Source organism: Vicugna pacos, chromosome 15, assembly GCF_048564905.1.
Source record: "Vicugna pacos chromosome 15, VicPac4, whole genome shotgun sequence".
In the NCBI taxonomy this organism is placed as follows: Eukaryota; Metazoa; Chordata; class Mammalia; order Artiodactyla; family Camelidae; genus Vicugna; species Vicugna pacos.
The window spans coordinates 9,644,435-9,671,094 of record NC_133001.1 but is presented as its reverse complement, the minus strand read 5'-3'; the positions used below and the strand labels follow the sequence as shown (position 1 = coordinate 9,671,094).

The 26,660-nt window shown below is 54.4% G+C and overlaps 1 protein-coding gene across 1 annotated transcript in view; it reads right to left on the bottom strand.

The window, feature by feature from the left end:
- Positions 1 to 776: 776 nt before the first annotated feature.
- Positions 777 to 26,660, bottom strand: part of LOC140685656 (actin, cytoplasmic 1-like) — an 83,319-nt gene continuing 57,435 nt past the window's right edge. Inside the window, exons 76-104 of the mRNA XM_072937613.1 lie at positions 26,426 to 26,487; positions 25,383 to 25,512; positions 24,884 to 24,945; positions 23,842 to 23,971; positions 23,343 to 23,404; positions 22,299 to 22,428; positions 21,800 to 21,861; positions 20,755 to 20,884; positions 20,256 to 20,317; positions 19,213 to 19,342; positions 18,714 to 18,775; positions 17,671 to 17,800; positions 17,172 to 17,233; positions 16,129 to 16,258; positions 15,630 to 15,691; positions 14,586 to 14,715; positions 14,087 to 14,148; positions 13,045 to 13,174; positions 12,546 to 12,607; positions 11,504 to 11,633; positions 11,005 to 11,066; positions 9,962 to 10,091; positions 9,463 to 9,524; positions 8,421 to 8,550; positions 7,922 to 7,983; positions 6,878 to 7,007; positions 6,423 to 6,460; positions 3,988 to 4,081; positions 777 to 2,225 (exon numbers count right to left, since the gene is read on the bottom strand). Coding sequence (XP_072793714.1) covers positions 964 to 2,225; positions 3,988 to 4,057 — 1,332 coding nt within the window. The 5' untranslated portion in view covers positions 4,058 to 4,081; positions 6,423 to 6,460; positions 6,878 to 7,007; ... (23 more) ...; positions 25,383 to 25,512; positions 26,426 to 26,487 and the 3' untranslated portion in view covers positions 777 to 963. The remainder of the gene's footprint in view (positions 2,226 to 3,987; positions 4,082 to 6,422; positions 6,461 to 6,877; positions 7,008 to 7,921; positions 7,984 to 8,420; positions 8,551 to 9,462; positions 9,525 to 9,961; positions 10,092 to 11,004; positions 11,067 to 11,503; positions 11,634 to 12,545; positions 12,608 to 13,044; positions 13,175 to 14,086; positions 14,149 to 14,585; positions 14,716 to 15,629; positions 15,692 to 16,128; positions 16,259 to 17,171; positions 17,234 to 17,670; positions 17,801 to 18,713; positions 18,776 to 19,212; positions 19,343 to 20,255; positions 20,318 to 20,754; positions 20,885 to 21,799; positions 21,862 to 22,298; positions 22,429 to 23,342; positions 23,405 to 23,841; positions 23,972 to 24,883; positions 24,946 to 25,382; positions 25,513 to 26,425; positions 26,488 to 26,660) is intronic.

Here is a 26,660-nt window from a genome sequence, read left to right as displayed (position 1 = left end):
CACCTGCCACTTTCCCTCTAGGGCTAGGGGTTGCAGAGAACCTCTGTGCCCATTTAACTTAGTTCTGTTTGTCAAGAGCTATTTCATATAGATCTGGGCCTTGGAGGATCCCCCTCAGTCCCAATGACCTCTCCCTTGGAGAGGGGTAGACCCAGCAAGTGAACGCTATTTCTCCTTTGCAGCTTCCTCCCTGCAGGACTAGTCCCAAGTTATTTTACTTCTACTTTTTTCCTACCATATTTGTGGTGTCTCCGTCTTTTGAAGAAGGCAATGTTCTGTCAGAGTTCAGCAGGTGCTCTGCTTGGCTGGGTGGGTCCATGGATGTGAGTTTTGGTGTATTTGTGGGAGACGGTGAGCTACGAGGATTCTTCTACTCCACCATCTTGGCTGATCCCCCACCCCCCTTTTTTTAAAGCTGTACACTTTATCGAACTGGTCTCAAGTCAGTGTACAGGTAAACCCTGGCTGCCTCCATGCCTCAGCCTACTCTCAAGGGGACCAAAAGCCTTCATACATCTCAAGTTTGGGGACAAAAAAGGGGGGCTGATCATTAAAGTAAAACAAAAGCAAGATTTAAGGTAATTTTTTTTTTTTTTGGAGACCATCACTTACACAAAAGCAATGCCATCACCCTCCCCTGTGTGGATTTAGGCAAGGACTGGCCCTTCTCCTTAGAGAAGTGGGGCAGCTTTCAGGAAGGCAAGGGACTTCCTATAACAATGCATCTTATATTCGAAATGACTATTTTAAAAAATGTACGAAGTCCTCAGCCACAAGGTAGAACTTTGGGGATGCTTGATCCAACTGCCTGCTGTCACCTTCACTGTTCCAGTTTTTAAGTCCTGAGTCAGTACCAAAAAAAAAAAAATTCAAAACAAAAAAAATAAAACTATGCCAATCTCGTCACCTTTTCTGTGCAAGTTAGGTTTTGTCATGAAAAGGGTGGAAGGTAACTCAGTCCGCCTAGAAGCACTTGTGGTGGACGATGGAGGGACCAAACTCATCATACTCTTGGTTGCTGATCCACATCTGCTGGAAGGTGGGCAGCGAGGCCAGGATGGAGCCGCCCATCCACACGGAGTACTTGCGCTCAGAGGGCGCAATGATCTTGACCTTCACCGTGCTGGGGGCCAGGGCAGTGAGCTCCTTCTGCATCCTGCCGGTGATGCCGGGGTACATGGTGGTCCCGCCAGACAGCACCGTGTTGGCATAGAGGTTCTTGCGGATGTCCATGTCACACTTCATGATGGAGTTGAAGGTAGTCTCGTGGATGCCACAGGCTTCCAGGCCCAGGAAAGCGGGCTGGAAGAGAGCCTCAGGGCAGCGGAAGCGCTCGCTGCCAATGGTGATGACCTGACCATCGGGCAGCTCATAGCTCTTCTCCAGGGAGGAGCTGGAGGCGGCAGTGGCCATCTCCTGCTCCAAGTCCAGGGCGACGTAGCAGAGCTTCTCTTTGATGTCACGCACGATTTCCCGCTCGGCCGTGGTGGTGAACCTGTAGCCACGTTCCATGAGGATCTTCATAAGGTAGTCCGTCAGGTTCCGGCCAGCCAGGTCCAGATGCAGGGTGGCGTGGGGGAGGGCATGCCCCTCGTAGGTGGGCACAGTGTGAGTGACCCCATCACCAGAGTCCATCACAATGCCAGTGGTGCGGCCAGAGGTGTACAAGGACAGCACAGCCTGGATGGCCATGTACATGGCTGGGATGTTGAAGGTCTCAAACATGATCTGAACCATCTTCTCACGGTTGGCCTTGGGGTTCAGTGCAGCCTCAGTCAGCAGCAAGGGGTGCTCCTCTGGGGCCACGCGCAGCTCATTATAGAAGGTGTGGTGCCAGATCTTCTCCATGTCATCCCAGTTGGTGACAATGCCGTGTTCCATGGGGTACTTGAGGGTCAGGATGCCTCTCTTGCTTTGGGCCTCATTACCTACATAGGAGTCCTTCTGGTCCATGCCTACCATGACGCCCTGGTACCGGGGGCGTCCCACGATGGAGGGGAAGACGGCCTGGGGGGCATTGTTGCCCGCGAAGCCGGCCTTGCACATGCCGGAGCCGCTGTCAACCACAATTGCAGCAGTATCGTTATCCATGGCAAACTGGTGGTGGAGTAGACCAGTGGCAAAGGTGGAGCGGTGAGAGGCCTGTGCTGTTGGAGTGGACGTGGTCTCAGCTGTCATCTTGAAGTTTCTTGACCCACTCGTGCAAGAAGGTATGTAAGACACACCTAAGAAACAATGTATATTAGGTTTTCAATATTGACATAAGGTTATTGAAAAGGTAAAAAATTAATTTAATTGCCACAGAATTATTAGATATTAAGTCTTTTATATTTCAAGATCACTGTAGTATTCACTGAAAACATTTTTAGCATTTAGGGAATGAATACTATTAATTTCTTCTGTTTCCAAAATTAGTTTGGTTTGGTACCTCATGCTAATGTTTAAAAGCCTTTCTATGAGAGAATCATCAAAAAATTAGCTATCCTAAAAAAAAAAAAAAAAAAAAAGCTAGTGCTTCCATACAGAAATTAATCTCATTTGAGTAACAAATGCCAATTCAACATATAGTCTTGATGTCTGACAGTTGTGAGGAGTGGCTGTGGTTTACCCCAGTTCTAGCCCCTTCCTGCTTCCGGAATTCTCTGCAGTGGCAATGATCTAATCTTGCTTCAGTGCAAACATATGACGCCATCTGAAAGGAGTTCTCTCAAGTTTCCTCATCAGTTCCCAGATCACCTATCACCTTTTTTTTCTCTTTCCTTTCACTGTATCCTTCCCTTTTCAAAGGTAGCTCCAGATCTGTGGTCTTAATTCTTCCCCCCTTTTATATTCTTTTGATGGATTATCCCCACCACTTCTTTTTTCTCTCTGCTTAATGGCAGGAACTTACATCGGTAATTTCTGCTTCAACTCTTTGCCTCCCTCTGGCTATAAACGTGCTCAGAAAGAAAAACAAAATTACGCTTTTCCTTGATGCTTTATGTCTTGAATTCTCTAGTGGCTCTTCTCCCAGATTTCTCTAAACACAAATCTACCCTCTTGCTATTCTGAGCGTGGTCTCAAGACAAGCAACAAGAGTGTCAGCTTAGAACTCATTAGAAATGCAGAATCTCAGGCCTACGGTTCAGAATGCACACTTTTCAATGGGTCCCCAGGTGACTAGTTAAAATTTGAGACAGTCTCGTCTATACCGAGTCTACTCGACTTAACTGATCCTTCTGAAAAATCTAGCCTCAAGTGCCCACTATAACACTTCTCCAAATTGAAACTGCATTAGAAGTTGCAAACTTTCTAATGGACTATTTATCAGGAAACAGCTTCCCTGCCCCCCTCACCCCCCATAACACACCCTGCTCTCTTCCTCTTCCTTATTCTCTTTTGGCCTAGGTGACACCATCCTGTAAGGCAGCAACACACTACATGACATGAAGGTCCAGACATTTACAGCTGCCCACATCTGCTTGTGTTCACCCACGGCAGGTAAAACCCAGCTCTGCATGATCAGGCACCTCAGTCCTCACTGCCTGCCTAACAATGAGGAATATGGGGACAGTGGGAACATTCGTGCTTCTCGGACAAGCTACGGTGCTGGAAGCTCACTTCAGGTCCATCTCACATTTCAGACACTTTCTTTTTCCAAAGAACTGATCTACCTTCCCACCCTCTCCCACAGGCCCCTACCTCCTTTCCCTTCATTTACTGCCTGTCCCCTCTGCCGCTCTCATTCTTCATCCCCTCTTTCCTGCCTCATTTTCTGACTGTCCTTAGGTCACAGAGAATTCTGAAATGAAACAATTAAGCTCCTTAAATGGCACTCTCAATTTAATCTGTCGTTGACACCAAAGTTATAAAATTTACCTCCTTTTCTCATTTTTCCCTCACTATACCTTCACCGGGTGATTTTTCTTTGGCTTTTAGAATATATCAGAATTCATGTTGGAAATCAACATTCTGTCAGATGGCTTTTTAATAAAATACAGGTCTTACCTTCTACTTGTCCACTTAATATATTCTTTCCTGTTTGACCTGCAGCTCCAGATGAAATATCCACATACATTTGTGGTAGACTCTCAGAGATACTCTGTTAAAATCAATATTAATAATGAGTCGCATAAAGAATTCCTAATCCCTAAGAAAATCCCTGCATTTCAAAACTTAAAAAAAAAAGCCTTCCTATTTTAAAAGCAATTAAGACTTAAAAACAAGAGAAGAGTATCTTGGGAAACCAAACATATAAATAGAAAACTTCATATACATTCTCTAGAACAAGCCTATCTTTTATTTTCATTTGGCTTTTGATTCAGTAAGCTGAACATGGAAAGCCAGAGCAAGTATTTTCACAGGCAAAATATTGACTTATATTCACATTTCAACAAAGAATTAACTTCAAAACACCTAACTTCATTCTACATTCCCCCACAAAAATGAAGATATATTTAAAAATACGCATTTTTGTAGGTAAAACTGAATTGCTTTGTAGTACATGTGAAACTAACATGGTAAATTGACCACACTTCAATAAAAAAGCAAAACTTAAAATGCACTTATTTTAAAACAAGTACTTCCATAAATATACTTGCTATAAATTTAAAATATTTCTAACGACAGATACGGATTTAGTATTAAATTGAGATCCTTGACATGAAAACAAACCTTGGAGTCTGTCACATTGAGTACTGACAAAACACTGTAGAAGCTGCTTCATTTCAGTAAACAATGGCTTAGCACAATCTTATTATTTGATAAAACTTTTATAGTTAGGAAAACTAGTTGAATAAAGTAGCAAAGTAATAAGAAAAACATTGATGTCTTAATAACAGCGGAATCTTTAAGTACAGTTACGCAATTCTTCAAAAAACTACAAGGATTTCTCTCTGTCCAGAGTGTTCCTTCCCTGGGCCTTCACGTCACTGGCTCCTTCCCGTCCTTCCCTTGGCAGCTTTGGTCACATTCTGATCTGTGCCAACTAAGTGAATTCCACTCTTACTCCACACCCATCATAACTACAGACACGCCCCTTCTGTCAAAAACTAAAGTTCTCCATTTCCTTTACCTGAAGGACTTACTGTGATTGACAGAATATTCCTGTTTACTTGTCCTTCTGTTCCTACCACTACAGCCTAACCCCTCAACCCTTCGGTCAGTTCAGTGTCTTAACTGCCTGGCACGCAGTTGGTGTTCAGAAGCAGGAATTTCTTTAAGGTCAAAACATCGAAAATCTCAAGATGCCGACAAGCACCAAATCACTCTATACCTATCAGAGATCTCCACTAATAGTCTACTAAAACACGACATACCCCCATTTAAATGAGAACTCCACATGCCCACTCTAACTTTCCCATTCTTAACTATCCACTGCCATTTTCTTGTCCTTCAGGTGTCAAAAAGTGTCCTCAGCACTTAGTAAGTCATTCATTGTCACTGTGATCATCCTGTCTTACACTTTATAGCACCATTTGCAGATGACATCTTTTCACATTTGTTACATTTGTTCACTGCACACACCTCAGAGTTAAGTGCCAGTGCCCTTTTACCAACAAGGTCACTGACATTCAAACAGCTCCAACAAGTTTTTCCAAGACCCCACAGCTTATGCATGACAGAACAAAGATGCCAACATATCTGCTGACTTGAAATACAGTGCTGTGCCACTAGGTAGCATCTGTCTAGATCCAAGAGTTCAGGGTCAATTTACCTCTCTTCACAGCTGTAAGCTTAGAACACTCCACCATTGTTACTTACAATACTTCAACTACGGTCACGATCAAAGTACAACATGCAGGCCACACTAACTATCCAATATGGGCTGTCCTCATTACAATGTCACTAACCCAAACTGTTGGTATACTAACCCCACATATTTACTAATCTTCACCATGCTTTTGATTTACATGAAACTATCCCTGCAGATCTACTTGACAAGAAAACTGTAATATTTCCAACTCACAGGCATTTGCTTTTGAAGGTCAAATTGGCAAAAACATAAAACAAAACATAACAATATGAAAACAGTCTTCTTTTTGACCCAAAACACTTTTCTCTGAATATGCCTTGAGAGTTGGACAAATCCATTTATAAGAAACACACACAATTGGTCACAGGCTGAAAAAGAATAACTCTCTACTTTTTAGAGAAAACAACTCAAGAAGTCAAATCGATTCCATAGGACAAATAAGCATTGCTTTCTGGGCTATAAACACTGGTTTCATTAGGTAAGACTGGAAAATTAACAAGAGGATACTAGGTACTAGTAAGACCTTTAGCACTCAAAGAATTTCTTAATGGAAGATTCAAAAACATAAGAAAAATATGGATAGGAAAACGCAAAAAGAGAAACTAACCTCAAAGCATCCCTTCACTTATGTATTAACAAAACTAGTTAATATTTAAAGGCGATACTAATAATAAAAATAGAATACTACCTCTAAATGAGAAGATGATTCTGTATCTTCCTGGATACCTAAATGAAAAGATAAAATGTTACATATAAAACTAAGGCACAGACACATAAATGAGAATACTTACAAATTAAATTTTGAACACACATATACATCAACTGCCACTCATGCATATTACTATATAATAAAGAAGAAAAGCCACTTTCAAAGGTTGTACCATTTTCTGGACGAAAAACATCATCAAACATGGGACAGCTATAAAGATAGCTGTTAAATGGAAACCATTAACAACAAATGGTCATAACATATATATTTACAAAGAGCACAATTTCATAATATTTTTTTGAGAACTGAAAACTGAACCGAATATTACTACCTGTAATGCATACATTCTATCTCTAACTAAGCTAAAAAATCTACCGTGGCACACTAGCTATTACGACAGAGAAAAAAACTATCATGCATGTTCATCAACTTACTTAATGCACAGCTTTTTTCTGCTGCAATAACAGACGTCAAAGAGCCATGATCGGCTAGTTCCTCTGGAGCAATGTGAACCGACTCAGAAATATGAACTGATCTGTCAATTTCAGGCCCAGTCAAGACTTCCTATGAACACACACATACACAAAACAACAAGAACCAAAAGTTACAACCCATTAAAATAATACACATGGTCTTTCAGTAAAATAGTCACTAGGACAACAAATAGGCACGCCACCTCTCAGATCATAAGCCCTCTCCCCTGGGAGGAGCTGCCGATACACATGAAAGGGGGGGGGGCCCTTCTCTCGACTCTGCCACCGGGAGGGAGCCAGGAAGACGACCCGGCACGCAGAAGTCTGACCGCTCTCCAACCCAGGGCGGAGGCATAGGGCGAGCGGCACAAGGGACAGGAGAGCCCGTGGCAGGTCGCTAGGTCACGGGGCGCTGGGAAGCCCGCACTGGGTCTTCAGAGACACAACCCAGTGCACACAGGGGGAAGCGAGGGCGCTTCCGGGGAAGGGCAGCCTGGGCCAAAGGCTGAGGGGTCAAGCATCAGAGGAAGTCGCGAGGGAAACTACAGCACTGTTACTGGCGATGGGCTGGCAAAGGGCAAAAGCCCCTACATTCAAGGCCAGACATCCCCTGGTAACTTTCAGATCAGGATGGCCACAGGAAAAAAAGCCAAGATCAAACGACGACAGCAAAGCACCTGACTGCCACAGGGCTCTGTCCGCCTCCAGCGTCCCCTCACAAACGCTAACGGAGAAGAACTGGGCCACGCCACGTAGATACAGACACCCATTTCACGGGGTGAGCCTCCAAAATTACTGCAGGTGCGTCGTGCAGTCACACAACGTGAAGCACCCGGTAACTGTAGTAGGTGTGCACTGGGATAAACCTTGTAAGCCCGCAGACCTTCCCGGGCAAATGCAAACTTGGGGACGCAGGCTCAAAGCACCCAGGCGTCCCCGCTGCAGCGTGCCCTGACGCTTACCTACCGAACGAAGGAGAAGAACAGTGACAAAGGGAGACGGTACCTCTTTATCAGGAAAGAAGTCGGCCTCGTCCGGTTCTCCGCTCTGGGGCACTGTCACGGGGCCTGTAAGGAGGAGTCACACGTACATTAATGGGGACACGAACCTCTGGGAACTTCAAACCCCCCTCCTCTCCTCACCTATCCCCAACTCATGCGTGTTTCAGGGCAACCAAGGGGCACAGAAGGAGGTCAGGGGGCTAAAGCACCTCCTGGAAGGAGAAGCGCCGTCGTGCTGGGATCTCTGTGAGGACAGGTGGCAAAGGCCAACCGCCCAAAAGGGGACGGATGCTGTGCCAGGACCTACACCTTTCAGGTGTTTCACAGTGGGCGTTCTGTTTAAGGGAGGCAGTGGGCATCGAGTCCAGGAAGCCCTGCCTGCTAAGCATGCGTTCACTCTACCGCAGAGCTGCACTGCTCCCTCCGAAAACTGAGTTTCTGGACAGACGCCTGATCAAGACAAGAGAGGGACAGAAAACCCCCAGACGTGGACACTAACTTACCGAAGGTGTCAGTTGGGCCAGCTCCATCAACACAGCTCAACGTGTCATGCGCTGTTACTGGCCCTGGAGCAAGTCCAAACGTCTGGCTATCGGCTGCTGGCCTGCCAGCCTCTGGCTCGGGCGCCAACCCCTAGGAACACAAGAGGGCAATTAAACAAGAACCGAACGCCAGAAACCATCACACTCACGCACGGGGTCTTTCCCCCAGTTAGTCATGGGGACAACAAGTAGGCACGCCACCTCTCAGATCATAAGCCCTCTCCCCTGGGAGGAGCTGCCGATACACATGAAAGGGGGGGGGGCCCTTCTCTCGACTCTGCCACCGGGAGGGAGCCAGGAAGACGACCCGGCACGCAGAAGTCTGACCGCTCTCCAACCCAGGGCGGAGGCATAGGGCGAGCGGCACAAGGGACAGGAGAGCCCGTGGCAGGTCGCTAGGTCACGGGGCGCTGGGAAGCCCGCACTGGGTCTTCAGAGACACAACCCAGTGCACACAGGGGGAAGCGAGGGCGCTTCCGGGGAAGGGCAGCCTGGGCCAAAGGCTGAGGGGTCAAGCATCAGAGGAAGTCGCGAGGGAAACTACAGCACTGTTACTGGCGATGGGCTGGCAAAGGGCAAAAGCCCCTACATTCAAGGCCAGACATCCCCTGGTAACTTTCAGATCAGGATGGCCACAGGAAAAAAAGCCAAGATCAAACGACGACAGCAAAGCACCTGACTGCCACAGGGCTCTGTCCGCCTCCAGCGTCCCCTCACAAACGCTAACGGAGAAGAACTGGGCCACGCCACGTAGATACAGACACCCGTTTCACGGGGTGAGCCTCCAAAATTACTGCAGGTGCGTCGTGCAGTCACACGACGTGAAGCACCCGGTAACTGTAGTAGGTGTGCACTGGGATAAACCTTGTAAGCCCGCAGACCTTCCCGGGCAAATGCAAACTTGGGGACGCAGGCTCAAAGCACCCAGGCGTCCCCGCTGCAGCGTGCCCTGACGCTTACCTACCGAACGAAGGAGAAGAACAGTGACAAAGGGAGACGGTACCTCTTTATCAGGAAAGAAGTCGGCCTCGTCCGGTTCTCCGCTCTGGGGCACTGTCACGGGGCCTGTAAGGAGGAGTCACACGTACATTAATGGGGACACGAACCTCTGGGAACTTCAAACCCCCCTCCTCTCCTCACCTATCCCCAACTCATGCGTGTTTCAGGGCAACCAAGGGGCACAGAAGGAGGTCAGGGGGCTAAAGCACCTCCTGGAAGGAGAAGCGCCGTCGTGCTGGGATCTCTGTGAGGACAGGTGGCAAAGGCCAACCGCCCAAAAGGGGACGGATGCTGTGCCAGGACCTACACCTTTCAGGTGTTTCACAGTGGGCGTTCTGTTTAAGGGAGGCAGTGGGCATCGAGTCCAGGAAGCCCTGCCTGCTAAGCATGCGTTCACTCTACCGCAGAGCTGCACTGCTCCCTCCGAAAACTGAGTTTCTGGACAGACGCCTGATCAAGACAAGAGAGGGACAGAAAACCCCCAGACGTGGACACTAACTTACCGAAGGTGTCAGTTGGGCCAGCTCCATCAACACAGCTCAACGTGTCATGCGCTGTTACTGGCCCTGGAGCAAGTCCAAACGTCTGGCTATCGGCTGCTGGCCTGCCAGCCTCTGGCTCGGGCGCCAACCCCTAGGAACACAAGAGGGCAATTAAACAAGAACCGAACGCCAGAAACCATCACACTCACGCACGGGGTCTTTCCCCCAGTTAGTCATGGGGACAACAAGTAGGCACGCCACCTCTCAGATCATAAGCCCTCTCCCCTGGGAGGAGCTGCCGATACACATGAAAGGGGGGAGGGGCCCTTCTCTCGACTCTGCCACCGGGAGGGAGCCAGGAAGACGACCCGGCACGCAGAAGTCTGACCGCTCTCCAACCCAGGGCGGAGGCATAGGGCGAGCGGCACAAGGGACAGGAGAGCCCGTGGCAGGTCGCTAGGTCACGGGGCGCTGGGAAGCCCGCACTGGGTCTTCAGAGACACAACCCAGTGCACACAGGGGGAAGCGAGGGCGCTTCCGGGGAAGGGCAGCCTGGGCCAAAGGCTGAGGGGTCAAGCATCAGAGGAAGTCGCGAGGGAAACTACAGCACTGTTACTGGCGATGGGCTGGCAAAGGGCAAAAGCCCCTACATTCAAGGCCAGACATCCCCTGGTAACTTTCAGATCAGGATGGCCACAGGAAAAAAAGCCAAGATCAAACGACGACAGCAAAGCACCTGACTGCCACAGGGCTCTGTCCGCCTCCAGCGTCCCCTCACAAACGCTAACGGAGAAGAACTGGGCCACGCCACGTAGATACAGACACCCGTTTCACGGGGTGAGCCTCCAAAATTACTGCAGGTGCGTCGTGCAGTCACACGACGTGAAGCACCCGGTAACTGTAGTAGGTGTGCACTGGGATAAACCTTGTAAGCCCGCAGACCTTCCCGGGCAAATGCAAACTTGGGGACGCAGGCTCAAAGCACCCAGGCGTCCCCGCTGCAGCGTGCCCTGACGCTTACCTACCGAACGAAGGAGAAGAACAGTGACAAAGGGAGACGGTACCTCTTTATCAGGAAAGAAGTCGGCCTCGTCCGGTTCTCCGCTCTGGGGCACTGTCACGGGGCCTGTAAGGAGGAGTCACACGTACATTAGTGGGGACACGAACCTCTGGGAACTTCAAACCCCCCTCCTCTCCTCACCTATCCCCAACTCATGCGTGTTTCAGGGCAACCAAGGGGCACAGAAGGAGGTCAGGGGGCTAAAGCACCTCCTGGAAGGAGAAGCGCCGTCGTGCTGGGATCTCTGTGAGGACAGGTGGCAAAGGCCAACCGCCCAAAAGGGGACGGATGCTGTGCCAGGACCTACACCTTTCAGGTGTTTCACAGTGGGCGTTCTGTTTAAGGGAGGCAGTGGGCATCGAGTCCAGGAAGCCCTGCCTGCTAAGCATGCGTTCACTCTACCGCAGAGCTGCACTGCTCCCTCCGAAAACTGAGTTTCTGGACAGACGCCTGATCAAGACAAGAGAGGGACAGAAAACCCCCAGACGTGGACACTAACTTACCGAAGGTGTCAGTTGGGCCAGCTCCATCAACACAGCTCAACGTGTCATGCGCTGTTACTGGCCCTGGAGCAAGTCCAAACGTCTGGCTATCGGCTGCTGGCCTGCCAGCCTCTGGCTCGGGCGCCAACCCCTAGGAACACAAGAGGGCAATTAAACAAGAACCGAACGCCAGAAACCATCACACTCACGCACGGGGTCTTTCCCCCAGTTAGTCATGGGGACAACAAGTAGGCACGCCACCTCTCAGATCATAAGCCCTCTCCCCTGGGAGGAGCTGCCGATACACATGAAAGGGGGGGGGGCCCTTCTCTCGACTCTGCCACCGGGAGGGAGCCAGGAAGACGACCCGGCACGCAGAAGTCTGACCGCTCTCCAACCCAGGGCGGAGGCATAGGGCGAGCGGCACAAGGGACAGGAGAGCCCGTGGCAGGTCGCTAGGTCACGGGGCGCTGGGAAGCCCGCACTGGGTCTTCAGAGACACAACCCAGTGCACACAGGGGGAAGCGAGGGCGCTTCCGGGGAAGGGCAGCCTGGGCCAAAGGCTGAGGGGTCAAGCATCAGAGGAAGTCGCGAGGGAAACTACAGCACTGTTACTGGCGATGGGCTGGCAAAGGGCAAAAGCCCCTACATTCAAGGCCAGACATCCCCTGGTAACTTTCAGATCAGGATGGCCACAGGAAAAAAAGCCAAGATCAAACGACGACAGCAAAGCACCTGACTGCCACAGGGCTCTGTCCGCCTCCAGCGTCCCCTCACAAACGCTAACGGAGAAGAACTGGGCCACGCCACGTAGATACAGACACCCGTTTCACGGGGTGAGCCTCCAAAATTACTGCAGGTGCGTCGTGCAGTCACACGACGTGAAGCACCCGGTAACTGTAGTAGGTGTGCACTGGGATAAACCTTGTAAGCCCGCAGACCTTCCCGGGCAAATGCAAACTTGGGGACGCAGGCTCAAAGCACCCAGGCGTCCCCGCTGCAGCGTGCCCTGACGCTTACCTACCGAACGAAGGAGAAGAACAGTGACAAAGGGAGACGGTACCTCTTTATCAGGAAAGAAGTCGGCCTCGTCCGGTTCTCCGCTCTGGGGCACTGTCACGGGGCCTGTAAGGAGGAGTCACACGTACATTAGTGGGGACACGAACCTCTGGGAACTTCAAACCCCCCTCCTCTCCTCACCTATCCCCAACTCATGCGTGTTTCAGGGCAACCAAGGGGCACAGAAGGAGGTCAGGGGGCTAAAGCACCTCCTGGAAGGAGAAGCGCCGTCGTGCTGGGATCTCTGTGAGGACAGGTGGCAAAGGCCAACCGCCCAAAAGGGGACGGATGCTGTGCCAGGACCTACACCTTTCAGGTGTTTCACAGTGGGCGTTCTGTTTAAGGGAGGCAGTGGGCATCGAGTCCAGGAAGCCCTGCCTGCTAAGCATGCGTTCACTCTACCGCAGAGCTGCACTGCTCCCTCCGAAAACTGAGTTTCTGGACAGACGCCTGATCAAGACAAGAGAGGGACAGAAAACCCCCAGACGTGGACACTAACTTACCGAAGGTGTCAGTTGGGCCAGCTCCATCAACACAGCTCAACGTGTCATGCGCTGTTACTGGCCCTGGAGCAAGTCCAAACGTCTGGCTATCGGCTGCTGGCCTGCCAGCCTCTGGCTCGGGCGCCAACCCCTAGGAACACAAGAGGGCAATTAAACAAGAACCGAACGCCAGAAACCATCACACTCACGCACGGGGTCTTTCCCCCAGTTAGTCATGGGGACAACAAGTAGGCACGCCACCTCTCAGATCATAAGCCCTCTCCCCTGGGAGGAGCTGCCGATACACATGAAAGGGGGGGGGGCCCTTCTCTCGACTCTGCCACCGGGAGGGAGCCAGGAAGACGACCCGGCACGCAGAAGTCTGACCGCTCTCCAACCCAGGGCGGAGGCATAGGGCGAGCGGCACAAGGGACAGGAGAGCCCGTGGCAGGTCGCTAGGTCACGGGGCGCTGGGAAGCCCGCACTGGGTCTTCAGAGACACAACCCAGTGCACACAGGGGGAAGCGAGGGCGCTTCCGGGGAAGGGCAGCCTGGGCCAAAGGCTGAGGGGTCAAGCATCAGAGGAAGTCGCGAGGGAAACTACAGCACTGTTACTGGCGATGGGCTGGCAAAGGGCAAAAGCCCCTACATTCAAGGCCAGACATCCCCTGGTAACTTTCAGATCAGGATGGCCACAGGAAAAAAAGCCAAGATCAAACGACGACAGCAAAGCACCTGACTGCCACAGGGCTCTGTCCGCCTCCAGCGTCCCCTCACAAACGCTAACGGAGAAGAACTGGGCCACGCCACGTAGATACAGACACCCGTTTCACGGGGTGAGCCTCCAAAATTACTGCAGGTGCGTCGTGCAGTCACACGACGTGAAGCACCCGGTAACTGTAGTAGGTGTGCACTGGGATAAACCTTGTAAGCCCGCAGACCTTCCCGGGCAAATGCAAACTTGGGGACGCAGGCTCAAAGCACCCAGGCGTCCCCGCTGCAGCGTGCCCTGACGCTTACCTACCGAACGAAGGAGAAGAACAGTGACAAAGGGAGACGGTACCTCTTTATCAGGAAAGAAGTCGGCCTCGTCCGGTTCTCCGCTCTGGGGCACTGTCACGGGGCCTGTAAGGAGGAGTCACACGTACATTAGTGGGGACACGAACCTCTGGGAACTTCAAACCCCCCTCCTCTCCTCACCTATCCCCAACTCATGCGTGTTTCAGGGCAACCAAGGGGCACAGAAGGAGGTCAGGGGGCTAAAGCACCTCCTGGAAGGAGAAGCGCCGTCGTGCTGGGATCTCTGTGAGGACAGGTGGCAAAGGCCAACCGCCCAAAAGGGGACGGATGCTGTGCCAGGACCTACACCTTTCAGGTGTTTCACAGTGGGCGTTCTGTTTAAGGGAGGCAGTGGGCATCGAGTCCAGGAAGCCCTGCCTGCTAAGCATGCGTTCACTCTACCGCAGAGCTGCACTGCTCCCTCCGAAAACTGAGTTTCTGGACAGACGCCTGATCAAGACAAGAGAGGGACAGAAAACCCCCAGACGTGGACACTAACTTACCGAAGGTGTCAGTTGGGCCAGCTCCATCAACACAGCTCAACGTGTCATGCGCTGTTACTGGCCCTGGAGCAAGTCCAAACGTCTGGCTATCGGCTGCTGGCCTGCCAGCCTCTGGCTCGGGCGCCAACCCCTAGGAACACAAGAGGGCAATTAAACAAGAACCGAACGCCAGAAACCATCACACTCACGCACGGGGTCTTTCCCCCAGTTAGTCATGGGGACAACAAGTAGGCACGCCACCTCTCAGATCATAAGCCCTCTCCCCTGGGAGGAGCTGCCGATACACATGAAAGGGGGGGGGGGGCCCTTCTCTCGACTCTGCCACCGGGAGGGAGCCAGGAAGACGACCCGGCACGCAGAAGTCTGACCGCTCTCCAACCCAGGGCGGAGGCATAGGGCGAGCGGCACAAGGGACAGGAGAGCCCGTGGCAGGTCGCTAGGTCACGGGGCGCTGGGAAGCCCGCACTGGGTCTTCAGAGACACAACCCAGTGCACACAGGGGGAAGCGAGGGCGCTTCCGGGGAAGGGCAGCCTGGGCCAAAGGCTGAGGGGTCAAGCATCAGAGGAAGTCGCGAGGGAAACTACAGCACTGTTACTGGCGATGGGCTGGCAAAGGGCAAAAGCCCCTACATTCAAGGCCAGACATCCCCTGGTAACTTTCAGATCAGGATGGCCACAGGAAAAAAAGCCAAGATCAAACGACGACAGCAAAGCACCTGACTGCCACAGGGCTCTGTCCGCCTCCAGCGTCCCCTCACAAACGCTAACGGAGAAGAACTGGGCCACGCCACGTAGATACAGACACCCGTTTCACGGGGTGAGCCTCCAAAATTACTGCAGGTGCGTCGTGCAGTCACACGACGTGAAGCACCCGGTAACTGTAGTAGGTGTGCACTGGGATAAACCTTGTAAGCCCGCAGACCTTCCCGGGCAAATGCAAACTTGGGGACGCAGGCTCAAAGCACCCAGGCGTCCCCGCTGCAGCGTGCCCTGACGCTTACCTACCGAACGAAGGAGAAGAACAGTGACAAAGGGAGACGGTACCTCTTTATCAGGAAAGAAGTCGGCCTCGTCCGGTTCTCCGCTCTGGGGCACTGTCACGGGGCCTGTAAGGAGGAGTCACACGTACATTAGTGGGGACACGAACCTCTGGGAACTTCAAACCCCCCTCCTCTCCTCACCTATCCCCAACTCATGCGTGTTTCAGGGCAACCAAGGGGCACAGAAGGAGGTCAGGGGGCTAAAGCACCTCCTGGAAGGAGAAGCGCCGTCGTGCTGGGATCTCTGTGAGGACAGGTGGCAAAGGCCAACCGCCCAAAAGGGGACGGATGCTGTGCCAGGACCTACACCTTTCAGGTGTTTCACAGTGGGCGTTCTGTTTAAGGGAGGCAGTGGGCATCGAGTCCAGGAAGCCCTGCCTGCTAAGCATGCGTTCACTCTACCGCAGAGCTGCACTGCTCCCTCCGAAAACTGAGTTTCTGGACAGACGCCTGATCAAGACAAGAGAGGGACAGAAAACCCCCAGACGTGGACACTAACTTACCGAAGGTGTCAGTTGGGCCAGCTCCATCAACACAGCTCAACGTGTCATGCGCTGTTACTGGCCCTGGAGCAAGTCCAAACGTCTGGCTATCGGCTGCTGGCCTGCCAGCCTCTGGCTCGGGCGCCAACCCCTAGGAACACAAGAGGGCAATTAAACAAGAACCGAACGCCAGAAACCATCACACTCACGCACGGGGTCTTTCCCCCAGTTAGTCATGGGGACAACAAGTAGGCACGCCACCTCTCAGATCATAAGCCCTCTCCCCTGGGAGGAGCTGCCGATACACATGAAAGGGGGGGGGGGCCCTTCTCTCGACTCTGCCACCGGGAGGGAGCCAGGAAGACGACCCGGCACGCAGAAGTCTGACCGCTCTCCAACCCAGGGCGGAGGCATAGGGCGAGCGGCACAAGGGACAGGAGAGCCCGTGGCAGGTCGCTAGGTCACGGGGCGCTGGGAAGCCCGCACTGGGTCTTCAGAGACACAACCCAGTGCACACAGGGGGAAGCGAGGGCGCTTCCGGGGAAGGGCAGCCTGGGCCAAAGGCTGAGGGGTCAAGCATCAGAGGAAGTCGCGAGGGAAACTACAGCACTGTTACTGGCGATGGGCTGGCAAAGGGCAAAAGCCCCTACATTCAAGGCCAGACATCCCCTGGTAACTTTCAGATCAGGATGGCCACAGGAAAAAAAGCCAAGATCAAACGACGACAGCAAAGCACCTGACTGCCACAGGGCTCTGTCCGCCTCCAGCGTCCCCTCACAAACGCTAACGGAGAAGAACTGGGCCACGCCACGTAGATACAGACACCCGTTTCACGGGGTGAGCCTCCAAAATTACTGCAGGTGCGTCGTGCAGTCACACGACGTGAAGCACCCGGTAACTGTAGTAGGTGTGCACTGGGATAAACCTTGTAAGCCCGCAGACCTTCCCGGGCAAATGCAAACTTGGGGACGCAGGCTCAAAGCACCCAGGCGTCCCCGCTGCAGCGTGCCCTGACGCTTACCTACCGAACGAAGGAGAAGAACAGTGACAAAGGGAGACGGTACCTCTTTATCAGGAAAGAAGTCGGCCTCGTCCGGTTCTCCGCTCTGGGGCACTGTCACGGGGCCTGTAAGGAGGAGTCACACGTACATTAGTGGGGACACGAACCTCTGGGAACTTCAAACCCCCCTCCTCTCCTCACCTATCCCCAACTCATGCGTGTTTCAGGGCAACCAAGGGGCACAGAAGGAGGTCAGGGGGCTAAAGCACCTCCTGGAAGGAGAAGCGCCGTCGTGCTGGGATCTCTGTGAGGACAGGTGGCAAAGGCCAACCGCCCAAAAGGGGACGGATGCTGTGCCAGGACCTACACCTTTCAGGTGTTTCACAGTGGGCGTTCTGTTTAAGGGAGGCAGTGGGCATCGAGTCCAGGAAGCCCTGCCTGCTAAGCATGCGTTCACTCTACCGCAGAGCTGCACTGCTCCCTCCGAAAACTGAGTTTCTGGACAGACGCCTGATCAAGACAAGAGAGGGACAGAAAACCCCCAGACGTGGACACTAACTTACCGAAGGTGTCAGTTGGGCCAGCTCCATCAACACAGCTCAACGTGTCATGCGCTGTTACTGGCCCTGGAGCAAGTCCAAACGTCTGGCTATCGGCTGCTGGCCTGCCAGCCTCTGGCTCGGGCGCCAACCCCTAGGAACACAAGAGGGCAATTAAACAAGAACCGAACGCCAGAAACCATCACACTCACGCACGGGGTCTTTCCCCCAGTTAGTCATGGGGACAACAAGTAGGCACGCCACCTCTCAGATCATAAGCCCTCTCCCCTGGGAGGAGCTGCCGATACACATGAAAGGGGGGGGGGGCCCTTCTCTCGACTCTGCCACCGGGAGGGAGCCAGGAAGACGACCCGGCACGCAGAAGTCTGACCGCTCTCCAACCCAGGGCGGAGGCATAGGGCGAGCGGCACAAGGGACAGGAGAGCCCGTGGCAGGTCGCTAGGTCACGGGGCGCTGGGAAGCCCGCACTGGGTCTTCAGAGACACAACCCAGTGCACACAGGGGGAAGCGAGGGCGCTTCCGGGGAAGGGCAGCCTGGGCCAAAGGCTGAGGGGTCAAGCATCAGAGGAAGTCGCGAGGGAAACTACAGCACTGTTACTGGCGATGGGCTGGCAAAGGGCAAAAGCCCCTACATTCAAGGCCAGACATCCCCTGGTAACTTTCAGATCAGGATGGCCACAGGAAAAAAAGCCAAGATCAAACGACGACAGCAAAGCACCTGACTGCCACAGGGCTCTGTCCGCCTCCAGCGTCCCCTCACAAACGCTAACGGAGAAGAACTGGGCCACGCCACGTAGATACAGACACCCGTTTCACGGGGTGAGCCTCCAAAATTACTGCAGGTGCGTCGTGCAGTCACACGACGTGAAGCACCCGGTAACTGTAGTAGGTGTGCACTGGGATAAACCTTGTAAGCCCGCAGACCTTCCCGGGCAAATGCAAACTTGGGGACGCAGGCTCAAAGCACCCAGGCGTCCCCGCTGCAGCGTGCCCTGACGCTTACCTACCGAACGAAGGAGAAGAACAGTGACAAAGGGAGACGGTACCTCTTTATCAGGAAAGAAGTCGGCCTCGTCCGGTTCTCCGCTCTGGGGCACTGTCACGGGGCCTGTAAGGAGGAGTCACACGTACATTAGTGGGGACACGAACCTCTGGGAACTTCAAACCCCCCTCCTCTCCTCACCTATCCCCAACTCATGCGTGTTTCAGGGCAACCAAGGGGCACAGAAGGAGGTCAGGGGGCTAAAGCACCTCCTGGAAGGAGAAGCGCCGTCGTGCTGGGATCTCTGTGAGGACAGGTGGCAAAGGCCAACCGCCCAAAAGGGGACGGATGCTGTGCCAGGACCTACACCTTTCAGGTGTTTCACAGTGGGCGTTCTGTTTAAGGGAGGCAGTGGGCATCGAGTCCAGGAAGCCCTGCCTGCTAAGCATGCGTTCACTCTACCGCAGAGCTGCACTGCTCCCTCCGAAAACTGAGTTTCTGGACAGACGCCTGATCAAGACAAGAGAGGGACAGAAAACCCCCAGACGTGGACACTAACTTACCGAAGGTGTCAGTTGGGCCAGCTCCATCAACACAGCTCAACGTGTCATGCGCTGTTACTGGCCCTGGAGCAAGTCCAAACGTCTGGCTATCGGCTGCTGGCCTGCCAGCCTCTGGCTCGGGCGCCAACCCCTAGGAACACAAGAGGGCAATTAAACAAGAACCGAACGCCAGAAACCATCACACTCACGCACGGGGTCTTTCCCCCAGTTAGTCATGGGGACAACAAGTAGGCACGCCACCTCTCAGATCATAAGCCCTCTCCCCTGGGAGGAGCTGCCGATACACATGAAAGGGGGGGGGGGCCCTTCTCTCGACTCTGCCACCGGGAGGGAGCCAGGAAGACGACCCGGCACGCAGAAGTCTGACCGCTCTCCAACCCAGGGCGGAGGCATAGGGCGAGCGGCACAAGGGACAGGAGAGCCCGTGGCAGGTCGCTAGGTCACGGGGCGCTGGGAAGCCCGCACTGGGTCTTCAGAGACACAACCCAGTGCACACAGGGGGAAGCGAGGGCGCTTCCGGGGAAGGGCAGCCTGGGCCAAAGGCTGAGGGGTCAAGCATCAGAGGAAGTCGCGAGGGAAACTACAGCACTGTTACTGGCGATGGGCTGGCAAAGGGCAAAAGCCCCTACATTCAAGGCCAGACATCCCCTGGTAACTTTCAGATCAGGATGGCCACAGGAAAAAAAGCCAAGATCAAACGACGACAGCAAAGCACCTGACTGCCACAGGGCTCTGTCCGCCTCCAGCGTCCCCTCACAAACGCTAACGGAGAAGAACTGGGCCACGCCACGTAGATACAGACACCCGTTTCACGGGGTGAGCCTCCAAAATTACTGCAGGTGCGTCGTGCAGTCACACGACGTGAAGCACCCGGTAACTGTAGTAGGTGTGCACTGGGATAAACCTTGTAAGCCCGCAGACCTTCCCGGGCAAATGCAAACTTGGGGACGCAGGCTCAAAGCACCCAGGCGTCCCCGCTGCAGCGTGCCCTGACGCTTACCTACCGAACGAAGGAGAAGAACAGTGACAAAGGGAGACGGTACCTCTTTATCAGGAAAGAAGTCGGCCTCGTCCGGTTCTCCGCTCTGGGGCACTGTCACGGGGCCTGTAAGGAGGAGTCACACGTACATTAGTGGGGACACGAACCTCTGGGAACTTCAAACCCCCCTCCTCTCCTCACCTATCCCCAACTCATGCGTGTTTCAGGGCAACCAAGGGGCACAGAAGGAGGTCAGGGGGCTAAAGCACCTCCTGGAAGGAGAAGCGCCGTCGTGCTGGGATCTCTGTGAGGACAGGTGGCAAAGGCCAACCGCCCAAAAGGGGACGGATGCTGTGCCAGGACCTACACCTTTCAGGTGTTTCACAGTGGGCGTTCTGTTTAAGGGAGGCAGTGGGCATCGAGTCCAGGAAGCCCTGCCTGCTAAGCATGCGTTCACTCTACCGCAGAGCTGCACTGCTCCCTCCGAAAACTGAGTTTCTGGACAGACGCCTGATCAAGACAAGAGAGGGACAGAAAACCCCCAGACGTGGACACTAACTTACCGAAGGTGTCAGTTGGGCCAGCTCCATCAACACAGCTCAACGTGTCATGCGCTGTTACTGGCCCTGGAGCAAGTCCAAACGTCTGGCTATCGGCTGCTGGCCTGCCAGCCTCTGGCTCGGGCGCCAACCCCTAGGAACACAAGAGGGCAATTAAACAAGAACCGAACGCCAGAAACCATCACACTCACGCACGGGGTCTTTCCCCCAGTTAGTCATGGGGACAACAAGTAGGCACGCCACCTCTCAGATCATAAGCCCTCTCCCCTGGGAGGAGCTGCCGATACACATGAAAGGGGGGGGGGGGGCCCTTCTCTCGACTCTGCCACCGGGAGGGAGCCAGGAAGACGACCCGGCACGCAGAAGTCTGACCGCTCTCCAACCCAGGGCGGAGGCATAGGGCGAGCGGCACAAGGGACAGGAGAGCCCGTGGCAGGTCGCTAGGTCACGGGGCGCTGGGAAGCCCGCACTGGGTCTTCAGAGACACAACCCAGTGCACACAGGGGGAAGCGAGGGCGCTTCCGGGGAAGGGCAGCCTGGGCCAAAGGCTGAGGGGTCAAGCATCAGAGGAAGTCGCGAGGGAAACTACAGCACTGTTACTGGCGATGGGCTGGCAAAGGGCAAAAGCCCCTACATTCAAGGCCAGACATCCCCTGGTAACTTTCAGATCAGGATGGCCACAGGAAAAAAAGCCAAGATCAAACGACGACAGCAAAGCACCTGACTGCCACAGGGCTCTGTCCGCCTCCAGCGTCCCCTCACAAACGCTAACGGAGAAGAACTGGGCCACGCCACGTAGATACAGACACCCGCTTCACGGGGTGAGCCTCCAAAATTACTGCAGGTGCGTCGTGCAGTCACACGACGTGAAGCACCCGGTAACTGTAGTAGGTGTGCACTGGGATAAACCTTGTAAGCCCGCAGACCTTCCCGGGCAAATGCAAACTTGGGGACGCAGGCTCAAAGCACCCAGGCGTCCCCGCTGCAGCGTGCCCTGACGCTTACCTACCGAACGAAGGAGAAGAACAGTGACAAAGGGAGACGGTACCTCTTTATCAGGAAAGAAGTCGGCCTCGTCCGGTTCTCCGCTCTGGGGCACTGTCACGGGGCCTGTAAGGAGGAGTCACACGTACATTAGTGGGGACACGAACCTCTGGGAACTTCAAACCCCCCTCCTCTCCTCACCTATCCCCAACTCATGCGTGTTTCAGGGCAACCAAGGGGCACAGAAGGAGGTCAGGGGGCTAAAGCACCTCCTGGAAGGAGAAGCGCCGTCGTGCTGGGATCTCTGTGAGGACAGGTGGCAAAGGCCAACCGCCCAAAAGGGGACGGATGCTGTGCCAGGACCTACACCTTTCAGGTGTTTCACAGTGGGCGTTCTGTTTAAGGGAGGCAGTGGGCATCGAGTCCAGGAAGCCCTGCCTGCTAAGCATGCGTTCACTCTACCGCAGAGCTGCACTGCTCCCTCCGAAAACTGAGTTTCTGGACAGACGCCTGATCAAGACAAGAGAGGGACAGAAAACCCCCAGACGTGGACACTAACTTACCGAAGGTGTCAGTTGGGCCAGCTCCATCAACACAGCTCAACGTGTCATGCGCTGTTACTGGCCCTGGAGCAAGTCCAAACGTCTGGCTATCGGCTGCTGGCCTGCCAGCCTCTGGCTCGGGCGCCAACCCCTAGGAACACAAGAGGGCAATTAAACAAGAACCGAACGCCAGAAACCATCACACTCACGCACGGGGTCTTTCCCCCAGTTAGTCATGGGGACAACAAGTAGGCACGCCACCTCTCAGATCATAAGCCCTCTCCCCTGGGAGGAGCTGCCGATACACATGAAAGGGGGGGGGGGGCCCTTCTCTCGACTCTGCCACCGGGAGGGAGCCAGGAAGACGACCCGGCACGCAGAAGTCTGACCGCTCTCCAACCCAGGGCGGAGGCATAGGGCGAGCGGCACAAGGGACAGGAGAGCCCGTGGCAGGTCGCTAGGTCACGGGGCGCTGGGAAGCCCGCACTGGGTCTTCAGAGACACAACCCAGTGCACACAGGGGGAAGCGAGGGCGCTTCCGGGGAAGGGCAGCCTGGGCCAAAGGCTGAGGGGTCAAGCATCAGAGGAAGTCGCGAGGGAAACTACAGCACTGTTACTGGCGATGGGCTGGCAAAGGGCAAAAGCCCCTACATTCAAGGCCAGACATCCCCTGGTAACTTTCAGATCAGGATGGCCACAGGAAAAAAAGCCAAGATCAAACGACGACAGCAAAGCACCTGACTGCCACAGGGCTCTGTCCGCCTCCAGCGTCCCCTCACAAACGCTAACGGAGAAGAACTGGGCCACGCCACGTAGATACAGACACCCGCTTCACGGGGTGAGCCTCCAAAATTACTGCAGGTGCGTCGTGCAGTCACACGACGTGAAGCACCCGGTAACTGTAGTAGGTGTGCACTGGGATAAACCTTGTAAGCCCGCAGACCTTCCCGGGCAAATGCAAACTTGGGGACGCAGGCTCAAAGCACCCAGGCGTCCCCGCTGCAGCGTGCCCTGACGCTTACCTACCGAACGAAGGAGAAGAACAGTGACAAAGGGAGACGGTACCTCTTTATCAGGAAAGAAGTCGGCCTCGTCCGGTTCTCCGCTCTGGGGCACTGTCACGGGGCCTGTAAGGAGGAGTCACACGTACATTAGTGGGGACACGAACCTCTGGGAACTTCAAACCCCCCTCCTCTCCTCACCTATCCCCAACTCATGCGTGTTTCAGGGCAACCAAGGGGCACAGAAGGAGGTCAGGGGGCTAAAGCACCTCCTGGAAGGAGAAGCGCCGTCGTGCTGGGATCTCTGTGAGGACAGGTGGCAAAGGCCAACCGCCCAAAAGGGGACGGATGCTGTGCCAGGACCTACACCTTTCAGGTGTTTCACAGTGGGCGTTCTGTTTAAGGGAGGCAGTGGGCATCGAGTCCAGGAAGCCCTGCCTGCTAAGCATGCGTTCACTCTACCGCAGAGCTGCACTGCTCCCTCCGAAAACTGAGTTTCTGGACAGACGCCTGATCAAGACAAGAGAGGGACAGAAAACCCCCAGACGTGGACACTAACTTACCGAAGGTGTCAGTTGGGCCAGCTCCATCAACACAGCTCAACGTGTCATGCGCTGTTACTGGCCCTGGAGCAAGTCCAAACGTCTGGCTATCGGCTGCTGGCCTGCCAGCCTCTGGCTCGGGCGCCAACCCCTAGGAACACAAGAGGGCAATTAAACAAGAACCGAACGCCAGAAACCATCACACTCACGCACGGGGTCTTTCCCCCAGTTAGTCATGGGGACAACAAGTAGGCACGCCACCTCTCAGATCATAAGCCCTCTCCCCTGGGAGGAGCTGCCGATACACATGAAAGGGGGGGGGGCCCTTCTCTCGACTCTGCCACCGGGAGGGAGCCAGGAAGACGACCCGGCACGCAGAAGTCTGACCACTCTCCAACCCAGGGCGGAGGCATAGGGCGAGCGGCACAAGGGACAGGAGAGCCCGTGGCAGGTCGCTAGGTCACGGGGCGCTGGGAAGCCCGCACTGGGTCTTCAGAGACACAACCCAGTGCACACAGGGGGAAGCGAGGGCGCTTCCGGGGAAGGGCAGCCTGGGCCAAAGGCTGAGGGGTCAAGCATCAGAGGAAGTCACGAGGGAAACTACAGCACTGTTACTGGCGATGGGCTGGCAAAGGGCAAAAGCCCCTACATTCAAGGCCAGACATCCCCTGGTAACTTTCAGATCAGGATGGCCACAGGAAAAAAAGCCAAGATCAAACGACGACAGCAAAGCACCTGACTGCCACAGGGCTCTGTCCGCCTCCAGCGTCCCCTCACAAACGCTAACGGAGAAGAACTGGGCCACGCCACGTAGCTACAGACACCCGCTTCACGGGGTGAGCCTCCAAAATTACTGCAGGTGCGTCGTGCAGTCACACGACGTGAAGCACCCGGTAACTGTAGTAGGTGTGCACTGGGATAAACCTTGTAAGCCCGCAGACCTTCCCGGGCAAATGCAAACTTGGGGACGCAGGCTCAAAGCACCCAGGCGTCCCCGCTGCAGCGTGCCCTGACGCTTACCTACCGAACGAAGGAGAAGAACAGTGACAAAGGGAGACGGTACCTCTTTATCAGGAAAGAAGTCGGCCTCGTCCGGTTCTCCGCTCTGGGGCACTGTCACGGGGCCTGTAAGGAGGAGTCACACGTACATTAGTGGGGACACGAACCTCTGGGAACTTCAAACCCCCCTCCTCTCCTCACCTATCCCCAACTCATGCGTGTTTCAGGGCAACCAAGGGGCACAGAAGGAGGTCAGGGGGCTAAAGCACCTCCTGGAAGGAGAAGCGCCGTCGTGCTGGGATCTCTGTGAGGACAGGTGGCAAAGGCCAACCGCCCAAAAGGGGACGGATGCTGTGCCAGGACCTACACCTTTCAGGTGTTTCACAGTGGGCGTTCTGTTTAAGGGAGGCAGTGGGCATCGAGTCCAGGAAGCCCTGCCTGCTAAGCATGCGTTCACTCTACCGCAGAGCTGCACTGCTCCCTCCGAAAACTGAGTTTCTGGACAGACGCCTGATCAAGACAAGAGAGGGACAGAAAACCCCCAGACGTGGACACTAACTTACCGAAGGTGTCAGTTGGGCCAGCTCCATCAACACAGCTCAACGTGTCATGCGCTGTTACTGGCCCTGGAGCAAGTCCAAACGTCTGGCTATCGGCTGCTGGCCTGCCAGCCTCTGGCTCGGGCGCCAACCCCTAGGAACACAAGAGGGCAATTAAACAAGAACCGAACGCCAGAAACCATCACACTCACGCACGGGGTCTTTCCCCCAGTTAGTCATGGGGACAACAAGTAGGCACGCCACCTCTCAGATCATAAGCCCTCTCCCCTGGGAGGAGCTGCCGATACACATGAAAGGGGGGGGGGGCCCTTCTCTCGACTCTGCCACCGGGAGGGAGCCAGGAAGACGACCCGGCACGCAGAAGTCTGACCGCTCTCCAACCCAGGGCGGAGGCATAGGGCGAGCGGCACAAGGGACAGGAGAGCCCGTGGCAGGTCGCTAGGTCACGGGGCGCTGGGAAGCCCGCACTGGGTCTTCAGAGACACAACCCAGTGCACACAGGGGGAAGCGAGGGCGCTTCCGGGGAAGGGCAGCCTGGGCCAAAGGCTGAGGGGTCAAGCATCAGAGGAAGTCGCGAGGGAAACTACAGCACTGTTACTGGCGATGGGCTGGCAAAGGGCAAAAGCCCCTACATTCAAGGCCAGACATCCCCTGGTAACTTTCAGATCAGGATGGCCACAGGAAAAAAAGCCAAGATCAAACGACGACAGCAAAGCACCTGACTGCCACAGGGCTCTGTCCGCCTCCAGCGTCCCCTCACAAACGCTAACGGAGAAGAACTGGGCCACGCCACGTAGATACAGACACCCGTTTCACGGGGTGAGCCTCCAAAATTACTGCAGGTGCGTCGTGCAGTCACACGACGTGAAGCACCCGGTAACTGTAGTAGGTGTGCACTGGGATAAACCTTGTAAGCCCGCAGACCTTCCCGGGCAAATGCAAACTTGGGGACGCAGGCTCAAAGCACCCAGGCGTCCCCGCTGCAGCGTGCCCTGACGCTTACCTACCGAACGAAGGAGAAGAACAGTGACAAAGGGAGACGGTACCTCTTTATCAGGAAAGAAGTCGGCCTCGTCCGGTTCTCCGCTCTGGGGCACTGTCACGGGGCCTGTAAGGAGGAGTCACACGTACATTAGTGGGGACACGAACCTCTGGGAACTTCAAACCCCCCTCCTCTCCTCACCTATCCCCAACTCATGCGTGTTTCAGGGCAACCAAGGGGCACAGAAGGAGGTCAGGGGGCTAAAGCACCTCCTGGAAGGAGAAGCGCCGTCGTGCTGG